This window comes from Amaranthus tricolor, chromosome 13, assembly GCF_026212465.1.
Source record: "Amaranthus tricolor cultivar Red isolate AtriRed21 chromosome 13, ASM2621246v1, whole genome shotgun sequence".
NCBI lineage: Eukaryota > Viridiplantae > Streptophyta > Magnoliopsida > Caryophyllales > Amaranthaceae > Amaranthus > Amaranthus tricolor.
This window is the reverse complement of record NC_080059.1, coordinates 6,540,165-6,552,400: the sequence shown is the minus strand read 5'-3', so window position 1 is coordinate 6,552,400 and position 12,236 is coordinate 6,540,165. Positions and strand designations below refer to the sequence as shown.

At 32.4% G+C, this 12,236-nt stretch overlaps 1 protein-coding gene across 1 annotated transcript; it reads right to left on the bottom strand.

Annotated features, from left to right (window-relative positions):
* Positions 1-2,410: 2,410 nt before the first annotated feature.
* LOC130797956 (RNA pseudouridine synthase 4, mitochondrial-like) lies at positions 2,411-11,704 on the bottom strand. Its single transcript, XM_057660761.1, has 10 exons — positions 11,189-11,704; positions 10,425-10,481; positions 10,203-10,340; positions 10,068-10,115; positions 9,863-9,943; positions 7,619-7,732; positions 7,341-7,445; positions 4,476-4,581; positions 3,352-3,398; positions 2,411-3,251 (listed from the first exon to the last, which is right to left on the bottom strand). Exons 1-10 carry the CDS (start codon positions 11,537-11,539, stop codon positions 2,889-2,891), a joined length of 1,410 nt encoding a protein of 469 aa, XP_057516744.1. The 5' UTR covers positions 11,540-11,704; the 3' UTR covers positions 2,411-2,888.
* Positions 11,705-12,236: the final 532 nt, after the last annotated feature.

The following is a 12,236-nucleotide window of genomic DNA, read 5'->3' as shown; positions in this document are numbered from 1 at the left end:
CTGAAGAATGGGTGAGTTGTCTCTAACATATTGTCTTAGCTAAGATATGTGGAACAACGTCATGCGTTCGGTCGATAGAAGCTAGTAAAGCAAGGCGATAAGCTACTAAACGATAATCGACAACGAACTATGATAAAAGTAAAAACATAGGCATCATCAGAAAAAACTTCCAACATTGTATCGACGAACTAAATCTTCTTATCGCCACGATCAATCGTTAGAGCATTTCCCGTTTTACCTCGTTATCCTCACACCTCACATCCTACATGTACTAGAATAACCTACCTAACTTAATCACCTAGGTCCAAGCGTCACCTATTGTTTAGTCTTATCCTGATTTCATGTCTTAAGGGTTTATGTCCTCAAATCACACTTTTCTCATGACTTCTTCTTACTCCCAAGATTGTATGCTCGCTAGGTGAACAAACCCTAAAGATTAGCAACGTTCGCAGGTTGACTCTGATACCAACTATAACAACCCGAAGACTAAATAATTGATTATAACTATTAGTTTTTAGTACGGAGGCTAAATAATTGATTATAACTATTAGTTTTTAGTACCGAGGCTAAATAATTGATTTTAACGTACTTTTATTAAAGTAGCGGGATATTTAAAATAATAGAGTTAAAGGCGAGTTTAACCCTAGGCTAGGTTATGGGAAAAAAAAATCAAAAATCAAAAATTTATATACGAATTAAAAATTAGAGTAAATTCAGAGAGATTAGAATGAAAAATTCAATAAATTGAGAAGGAAGAGGAGACCACAATAATTTAAGTAAGTGTGCAGTTTGTACATTTGTAAAGTTTGTATTGTGATGACTGGTAAGTTAATTTTATTTTGACTTTAGATTTTTTTTTTTCTCTCTTTAAGTTTATCCAAAACTCTATATAGAAAATTGGGGTCAATTTTCTCATATAATAGTAATTAGTTAATGAATAAAGTAGGAGTATTCATTTAAAAAAAATAAGAGTGTTGGTAATAAAAGATTACTCAAATTCCTCCTGTCCTCTCCTCTAAAGAATATGAATATAGTTATCCGCTATCTCTTCCTCAAACTTTGACTTTGTGTGGAATATCAGACTTATAATCACGACCATGACAAAAAAATTGATTGGGAGAGATAACGATTTATCATAAGAACTTAAATTCGAAAGGTAGAATTCTTGCCTTGGAACCATCATAAACGTTGAATTTCCTCCCAAAATTTCCAAGCTAGTATTTCTTTGTTATTACAAATCAAATAAAATAACTCCTTTATTATATGTACGTCTTATTTATGGGAAGTCATATAGTTCTTCCTATTCATTCTAAGTGTCTTATTTCTTTATTTGATCAAGTCATCCTAAATGTCTTATTTCTATGTTGAGTATGTTAGCTTTACTAATTTACCCCTACTAAACTTAGCCTTTTCTCACTTTTACACCTACTAACCTTACTTTATAAAATTTTAAAAAATAAATCATAAAAGTGATAGATCATTCCTAAAGCTAAATAAATCATAAAAGTGATAGATCATTCCGAAAGCAATACTAATAGAACAAACTTAAATAGAAAATATTGCAAGTAAGAGATACAGATAAAGTACATTTCAATTCAGACATGGTGTGAACTATAGAATACAAATAATTTAAATTCAAAAATCAAAGGTATGAATTTATTTATTTAAGAAAAACTTGATTATCTAAACTACTAATACAAGAGTGGTCTGTGTTTGCTCTAGTATGATTTTTTGAAACTAGGAGCAATATATATAATTATATAGAAATAGTTTGTTCACTAGAAGTAAGTGTATGAATAATTGCTAGCTTTTTGAGTAGCTATTAAGGAATTAAGCTGTAATTAAGTGTCTTGCAACTATTGTTTTTTTTCCCTATAAAATACTTAAGGGTAAAGCAGATAAATATATTTCTATTAAATTAAACATGATAGCAACTATTGTTTTTTTTTCCTATAAAAAACTTAAGGATAAAGCAGATAAATATATTTCTATTAAATTAAACATGATAGCAACTATTATTTTTTTTTCCTATAAAAAACTTAAGGATAAAGCAGATAAATATATTTCTATTAAATTAAACATGATAGCAACTATTGTTTTTTTTTCCTATAAAAAACTTAAGGATAAAGCAGATAAATATATTTCTATTAAATTAAACATGATAGTCTTTATGATGAGTATAAAGATATGATTGATCATAAATATATATATATATATATATATATATATATATATATATATATTTAAATAATATTCAATAATATTTAACAGTAGGTATATATCATAACATAAATTCAATTTGTTTATAAAAAAGAAGCAAATGTTAGAGATTAAATTATATTTGCATGTAGAGTTAAGCTATTTAAAAATATGTTTAGCAAAAAGTAGTTGTGAGAATGTTAAAATATAATTTGAAAGATAAATAGCTTTTTACAAAATATTATATCAAAAGCGTAAAATTAATACAAAACGCTACTCGTAAAACATTATTAGACTGCAACTTATAATTAGCATTGTTCCAAATCAAACTGAAAAACTAAAAACTACTCCCATTGTCCCTTCAAAATTACAAAAAATTAAAATGTGGATGAAACCATCAGAATTGTTTTAATGGCACATCTTTAAAAGTTAGGGAGCATTTCGATTTTGGGATGCATTCTCTTCACAAATGTAGCCTCTCCAAATGATTAAGGCATATTTTATAAAATTACCTAAAAAAAACCAGTGTCCTAATTTAAGTTTTTCAATTAAATTATGAGACCGTCTCACCATGAGACGAGTTTATACAAAAGACCCGTTATGCTAAAAGTTTCTATTATTGGGTTATTTAACCCAAATATAAAACACGTCTCACTAGTGACCGTCTCACACAAGAAACAGAAGGATAATTAAGCTTTTTGTTGAGCAAGAGATTTAAGAAGGTTCCAACTCCTCTGCATGTGCAAGGGCAAGGGGGCTACCAAGTTAATGCTCTCCAATTTAGAGCAATCGTAGTCCACATCACGCGACACATGATCAAGAGCAACAGAAATGTTGGGTAAAATCATTTGCTTACAGTGTAGATGCAAATGGGGTTGCTTCTCCGATATGCTTCCGCACTGTAAATTGAGGCCGAAGGGTAGTAGTTTTGGTTCGGTAACGTTCTCATCAAGGCTTGACGGTAAAGGTTCCCATCGCCGATGAGCTTGCCAGCCATATTTGTAGTCTCCTACAATAGGTGTGCCTAGAACCTCTGCACAATGCACTCGAAGCTGCATTTGTACGAGGATGGAAATTCGACATGAGGCTGTGATGTTAGCATAGCATACTGTAACGTGGGACAAGGAGCACAAATGTTCATCCAAAAATTACCTGGTGTTTCCTGCCGGTGACTGGGCATAGCTCTAACCATGTATACCCTTAAAAATTATCAAGAAGAGAATGCTATGTCAGTGAACTGTGTTTCTTAAAAGGAATCCTGATCAGTGTAACATAATTTGCTAGTTAATTCGCTTTTTGAATTCGCAATTCGCTCAAAATGACTATAAAATAGCCCAAAGTGGACCATAATTCGCTTTTTTTGATTCGCGATTTGTAAGATCTGTAATGATTCTTTGATAGAAAGAAAATTCCGAAACTGTAAAAACTGAGACAATGAACTTTCACTTAAAGACTGGCTGAAACAAGACAATCAACTAATGGTAATTGATACCCCAACAGTTTCTCCCTCGACAAGAAACAAATGACTTCTTCAGCCATTTTGCAACTTGTACTAAGGTCACTTAATGAGTTACTGAAACTTAAAAGGTTGAAAAATGAATTGACTAACTTAACAACAACATTCCATTAAACCAATTGACTACAATATCAAACATGATCTGCAGCTTTACATAAACAATTTAACTGTAAACAATTGACTAGCTTAACAGTAAAAAAGTTTAACAAGATTGACAAAATAAAACAAGTTGCACGTTGTGGTTTAGATCCTAATGAGTTATCCGATTACCGACATCATGGTGCTCTATCAAGTATATTAATCTCTGTTAAAAAAAGTTTTCTCCTTTAAATTTTAGAAAAAATTATTATGAATAATACAACCTTTCATTAATTTCCCTACAATAATACAAGCTTTTAATTAACTATTTAACAATGAATAACACTAACTTAGGGGTTTTTTTTCCTAGAATAATACAAACTTTAGCTTATTAGCTAATTTACCATTTTTTTTGTCAAATAATCTTCTATAGTTAGATTTTTAACCTGTTAGGGATATCTTGGGAAATAACCCCTAAGTTGGTATTATTTATGGTTGATCAAAAGTTGGTATTATTGTAGGAAAATAAGCAAAAAATTGTATTATTCCTGATAATTTTTCCTAAATTTTATATACCAAGTAGAAAGTTCCTAACAAGAGTGCAAACAACTAAACTGTTGCACAATAAAAAAATATTCAATTTTAATTAGTATTAAAAATACATATGAAAATAATAAAGTACCGTAAGCTGAAGTCTCAACGACTCTAAACTCTGTCACAGCATGCTGACTTGAAGAAGAACCATCCGCAATAGTAATTCGTTCAGACCTGCCATCATCTAGCAGCACCTAAAACAATAAAACCGAAAAAATAAATGATAAACCACAATCGCCATACTAACAATATTTAAACTACAATTGTAATGAATAGGAAAAGACAGAAAAGGCAAGCAAAATGATATTGATGGAAGAATGAGTATTACAAGGTACTCGAGAGGCTTGTTCTCTCGCAAAGAGTCTAAACACTATTTTACATCGATTCTCTAATTTCCATTCACTCACTCCCCACTTATATATAGGCTATTTCTCACCTCTAACAAACTCTTAACAACTTATTTAATGACTCCCATTAATGTGCTAAATTCTCTAATTCATACTAGCCCCTCGTCCCTCTGAAAAAGTACCATTTGACTCGAATATGTGAGAGCTTTTTGAGTCAAGTGGTGCTTTCTTAGAGGGACACAAAGAGAGTAATATTTTGTAGCTTTAATAACTAAGATACCCTTTTCTATGTGTAGAACCCTGGGCAAGAATTTACAGTCACACCAACTAACTAGGAAGGACTAAGAGAGATGGCCACCCTTAAGTTGCCAAGTTAAGTAAGCTATAAGCCATAATCATGGTCCAATAGATGGCCAATAGCTAAATATATGCCTATCCAAGATTCATTCTTGATTCGTAACCAAAATAAAGTATCCATTTGTGCACCATCAAGAATTAAACCAAAAAAATTCACGCATTACGAAGGCAAAAATCATCATATATAGGCTTACAGCATTTTCTAACAAATCAGGGGTCACCAAAGAGAAACTAAAAAATGCACCAAATACCAATGTCAATGTAATAGGAACTAAGAAACAAAATAGAAACAATGGACCATAAATTTCTTATAATTCACGTGTCCATATGATGCCAATGAAGCAATAGTGCTATCATATCAAAGATAATAGTGCCAATGAGAGTTCGTGAAGATAAAGTACATCATGTCATTAATGTTAGTAAAACCAAGGAGTTAACATAAGATGAATATTAAGGCTAATAGTTTGAGTTGCTGAAAAGTGTTCAAACTTCGTGACGATTACAATTGACTTGTAGGAGCGAATAGTAAGTATTATAAAAGTTTGATGTTCGAATTCCTTGAATAGACAAAAGAGCTATGCAAATCATTGGCATAGACCTATCGAGTTTCAAGTTATTGATAAGGTGTTCCGTCGTGTTTCACCAACTAGAGCAGTAATGAGATTCTAGAAGGGTAAATTAGTGTAAGGTTCATTGGACCCTAGGAGATTTTTGAGCGCATTGGTAAGTAGCTTATTGACTTTGATAACGATGAACTTTGATAATTTTGTGACATAATATGAGAGTTCGTGAAGATAAAGTACATTATATCATTAGTGTTAGTAAAACCTATGAAATAAGAAGATTATTAAGGCTTACAGTTATAGTTGCAGAAAAGTGTTCAGACTTCGTGATGATTACAGTTGACTTGTAGGAGGGAATAGTAAGTATATAGAAGTTTGAGATTCGAGTTCTTTGAATAGACAAAAAAGCTATGCAAATCAGTGTTATAGACCTATCAAGTTTCAAGTTGATGATAAGATGTTCCTTCGTGTTTCACCAATTAGAGCAGTAATGAGATTCTCGAAGAAGGGTAAATTAGTCTGAGGTTCGTGGGACCCTACGAGATTCTTGAGCGCATTGGTGAAGTAGCTTATCGACTTTGATAATGATGAACTTTGATAATTTTGTGACATAATATGAGAGTTCGTAAAGATAAAGTACATCATGTCATTGGTGTTAGTAAAGCCTAGCAATGAACATAAAAGGATTATTAAGGCTTATAGTTTCAGTAGCTGAAAAGTGTTAAGACTTCATTATGATTACAGTTGACTTGTAGAAGGGAATAGTAATTATTATAAAAGTTTGAATTTCGAGTTCTTTGAATAGACAAAAGAGTTATGCAAATCAGTGACATAGACCTATCGAGTTTCAAGTTGATAATAAGGTGTTCTTTCGTGTTTCATCAACTAGAGTAGTAAAGAGATTATGGAAGAAGGGTGAATTAGTCCGAGGTTGGTGGGACCCTACGAGATTCTTGAGCACATTGGTGAAGTAGCATTTCGCCTTTGATAATGATAAACTTTGATAATGCTTGTGACATACTAGTATTATAAAAGTTTGAGATTCGAGTTCTTTGAATAGAAAAAAGAGCTAAATGTTTGTCCATGAGGCAAAAAAAAGGCAAATTGAAGAAAAATTTGGAAAAGCAAATCTTGCCTTTAAATGGATATATTTGAATTATAGAAAGTATAAATCGATAATTAAAAAAGTAAAATACAATCAGCCATTAATTGCAAAAATAGCTTATTTATTGATTCTTTTACTTGATTCATGCTTTATAAAACACTCTCATGGGACAATAGATAAGCACATGGGTTACCATACAAAATCTAAATAAACAAAAATTGTTCGAACACAGAAATTTTGTTCCACAAATGCAGAAATTCAATTGTCAAAATTTTAGAAAGATGGGAGCATTTAAGGACCAAAGCATGAATTATGATTTTTTTTAAAGAATCAATTGAGGACAATTTTGTGATTTTGTAAACCAACTATGGACATTGAGGTAACAAATACTATCTTAAAAGAGTATATATTCCATATGGACAAACAATATAAAATTGTTCGTTACAGTAATGTGGAAAAACTTTTGGAAATGGGGCGAACTACAACCAATTAATCATAGATGAAATTCCAAAAAAAAGGAAAGAAAAAGAGCAAGTGTACAATCAGAAAAGATGTAATATGTTAAAGAGAAAAGCAAGAACCTTAGTTAGTGGTACTGAGATCATTCCCTTCCGTTGATTAGGAACCCCAAAGACAAGAGCCAAGTATCTCTTTTGTAGGTTTCTCTTCCCCAAATCAGTTTCCCTCTGAAAATAAGAAATGACTTTAGCATCCCTATAAAAACAGATACTTCACAAGGCAATGAAGCTAAGAGTCAAAACACGGAAAACCTCAGCAAACAACAAGAATTCGTGAGTCAAGTTTTCCATAAGCTATCTGTCAAGAAAATACAACTAAAAATGAAGATACAACAACTTACGTCTTCTGATATGCCAACAGTTTTCTCACGGAAAATAGAGTGAAGAATTGTTGTGCTTGTTTGTGTTCTTCCCATCACCAAGATTCCACTACTATCTCTATCGAGTCTGTGAACCTAAAAAGAAACATGAACTTCTCGTTAACAAGCTTATTTAAACAGGAAGGCAATATATGTATTTTTACACTGTCCTCGGCCCCTTTTTTCTTCTTTGATTTCTTTTCTGTTGGGACGAGTCAACTTATCTGGCGACTTACAATTGCAGATAGATTGCAATTTTTTTTTTTATCCAACCTTCATATATTCTAAGCGAAAACAAAAGGAAACCACACACAATATCATCAAGAGAAATGCCACTTCTAATGGGTGCATTAATCTTGTTAGAAAACTAAAACAATAGTTCAAACATTCCATCCAAACACTACAATTAAAAACACATACACTAGAATCAACAAAGTGTTCTAATCTTCTATCCTATCAAAGACATGAGCCAGAAACAAAGAAACAACACAAAGCGCTACAAGTCCACAAAACTTCTAACAATGAACCTCACGAACTGGAGTAAACGAGAATGACTTACCGACGGTATCCATACCTAGAAAAGACATTGTTTCTAATAAATATTAATAAAGGAAGAATATGACCAACTCAAAATTGCGAGATTTTAGTTTAATTTATCACACTCAAGCTGATAATCCCTAACAGTGATCTTTCAATGTAGTTGAAAAATGGACATAAACAAACAGCAATAAGTTTATAAAAAAGTCAAGTCACTCTGTTACGCTAGCTAACTAATTTGAACCCACGTAGACTAATCTCCTATAGTCCTATTATGAACTTCCAAATGCAGATGCAATAAAGAAAACCAACTAGCATGTTCTCTGCTAGTAAAGTACATAATTCACCTTATACTTTAAGAAGTATACATATGGCTAACTCCAGTGATATTCATGTTCAACAAACAAGAGTTCCTGCATCCCAAGTTCTTACTAGTGAGCTTAATGAGAACAAATAAGTTGTTTACCTCTAAAACTATGAATGATTTTAGAAGTCACATTACAGTTTGATGTTATGTTACCAGTGGTGCTATAACTAGAAGTCCAATACACTTTACACTCAAAGATTGTACTCTAAATATTGTGCAACATATGGGTTTCAATTGTGACGGGGTAATGCGATTGTTGCACCACCAAAAAACAGCCAAAACTATGAGATATCTTGTGAACCGGCCTAAAATGTGATTTTTTACACCATTATGATGCAGGTATACTGGTTTAGTAGGTCCAAAACCGCTAAGAACTCCACCCCATGGTGCCACATAATGGCCGTTATAACACGACTCAGGCGAGTTGTAATGATTTTCCAAGCGACCGTTCCAAAATAACGCGATTCTTAACAGGCTGATAAAAAACGCTGAGTTGACTTGGGTTTCGTACAATTTGGGCGAGTTGAAATGGAATTTCGCGGAAAATGCAGGTGAGATTTGTTTTTCTTCATGAGTTTTTTACTGTGACTATAAGTCCACCATTAAAGCCCAACCCCTAAGCTTGAATCCCACGCCAATCCGACCTCCAAGCTTAAATGAGTTGAATCTCGCAAGGTATCACACTACTGCTTGAATGAGTTGAATCAGAAAAAAAGAAATGAATTAGTAGAATAGAAAATAGAGAAGAGAAATAGGAGAGATAGGGTAAATTTGAAATCGGAGAATAGATGTAATCATCATTTAAGAGAAAGATGAAGAGATAGGAATAGGAAAAGTCAAGGAGAAGATGAGTATAGACTGTACACTGTAAAGTAAAGTGATTCTGGAATGGGATGTGGGGGGGGGGGGGAGGGGGGCATGTAAAAATTTTAATTATTAAAGTATTGAAGTTTTTGCATATTTACTTTTTATTGTTAGTCATACACTCTTTTGTAGTACTTCATGTGTTAATTATTATTAAAGATTTTTTTTTAATTGTATATGTGTGTTAATTGTAATTATATTTTTTAAATGTAATTACAAATTTTAATTAGTATTTTAAGATAAATGACAAAAAAATTGAAATATAAATTACTAAAAAAATTAGTTTAAAAGCAAATTAAAAAACATAATTCTGTATAACAATCGCGACCCATTCCGCGATAACCGAATTTTTTCGGTTCCCATGATACACGATCGTGATCGCAATCGCGACCGCATTTTTGCATCATGGTTCACCCACAAAAATGAAACCACATAAACAAAGTATGCACATATCTCACCAATCTCGGACGTTCCTTGATGTCATATCTAAGACATGTGGCAGCCAATTCATCTAAACTCTTTTTAATCCCAAGGCCACCCTGAAGAATGTCGATCAATCATCACAGTAAGTCATAATTTTAAAGTAAAAATGCTTACATATCAAAGCTGCACATTCTTGCACAATGCAGAGGATACAAAATGCATGTTATACCTGTCATTTACCTGTACTGGCAGTTTTGGGGGTTTGTTGATAGCAATTATGGCAGAATCCTGATTTCACAACATACTGAGAATGTGACATTATCCAAGCCAAATTCACAAAACAACAGTAAAAATAAAAGTTAAATGATATCACACCTTATATATCTCAAGGCAACGAATGAAGTTCATTTCTTCTTCGCTACACTCATACTCCTGCTTCTTGATAGGTGGTTCTATAACACTTATAGGAAGAAAGATCCGCTCTCCTTCCCTCATCATGTCTTTAGCTCCCACCTTCCAAAAATTGACACCACCACTCAGATTAATACAGTATTGGACACTTCAACAAAGATTTAAAAGCTACACATCAAAGGTTACCCGTTTCAACCGGCATTCAGAAGCATCAGCGTTGCCGTCTACATTGTCCCTTCTAACCTGCCCACACAACCTCAAAAATTAAACGATCAAGAAGAATTCCCTAAATCCACTATCAACTTCAAAACAATACCTCAAAAAGATTGTTCACATCATCCAATATCCCCATCTCTCATAATTAAGTACATTACTTAAAGGGGGCTTGGCAGGTGGGATTTGAGTAAGAGAATGGGATTTTGTCTAAAAAAAAGTTCGTCTTTTAGTTGAGACTTTCATTTTCATCTCTTTCTTCCAAGCCCCTAACACAACAAACAAGGCACAATATTTTTTTTCTTCAAAGTCTTATAAAGTCTCACTAAGTCCTATTCCTTGTACGAAATTTTCTTACAAAAACCTTCACAATAATATCTCCAAGGGGTTTAGTTTCCCAACATGAACCAATAGACCGTTCAAATAAAAAATCCTACTCCATTCATTTGAGTTCAACCATTTCTCAACCCGTAATTACAATTAAGTGTTACAAAAGAATAACATATATGGGTTGAATAATCACACAACAATATTTCATTATTCAATCTCATTAACCGGCTCCCACATAGGCGTTGTTTTGGGATTTAATAAAAGAATAATCACACAAAAAAAAAATTTAACTGCAAAATTATAAAAAATATTACAAAAATGTCATGAAAGCAACTCTATACCTTCCAATCATAAATTTAGTTTCATTATTTTTGCCCCTAAATTCTATTTTCAAAGTAAAATCATACCTGTCTAAGACGAAAGAGTTTCTGAACAAGTGAACGAGGAAGGTGTGGACAACAACGATTAACCCATTTCAGAGCAGACGTCATCGTTTCAATTGAATCAATGTCACCTACAATACTGCGGTGACTGATTCTTTTACCCAATGAAACAACATTAATAGAGGAAGAAAAAGGCGGTAAAGTTACCCACTTTCCTTTGACCCTTCCACCGCCACTGTTATTTTCAGTTAATTGATGGGTTTTCTCTTTAACAATGGAGGTGGAAAATAAATGATACTGTTGTTTGAAGAAGGATTTGGTTATGGCGGAGAGTCGTAAACGGAGGATTTTACGGAGATAGAAAACTTCCGTCATAATCGAGTAACAAATGGAGGGTTCTGACTTCTGCGAGGGTTTCTTCCTTTTGTTTTTGTATTTTGAGGCGCCATTGATTGATTTTATTACACCGTCATAGAGCCTGTCGTATCTTTGGTTTTATTACCGTATAGCTGTATAGCAATATAGGTATAAATTGGGCAATGTACTCATGGTTAGGTATTAATGGAGTATTATTTTGTTATTACATTTTCTTCTTGACTCAAGTTAACATTAGGAGAAAATCCATATTATTTTTTCTTAGCTCTCATAGAAAATAAACTTTTGATTAATTTTGTTATTATAGAAAATCCATATATATATACACATGTTGATTAATTTTGTTATTATTTTTTCTTCTTTAAATTTTAATGTAGTAGTGCACGTGGTCTGGTTTGGTCTACAATTTTATTTTTATGTTTTTTTCTTTTTATCAAGACAACAACCAATATTTAATAATGGAAGAAATGTCAAAATGGTGAATTAAATAAAAATTGACAATAATTTAATGAAAAATGTTACGGTAGATAGATAATGCATAAATTGGATGCCACTCTGTGGAAAAATTTTACAAAAGTGCTACCACCGACGTTTCATGAAAGTTCGATGCTACCATGTGAAAACTTTTCCTACTTTTATTCACATCTATATAATTTAATAGAACTACTCCCTCTGTTTTTTTTTTCGTTTACTTTTT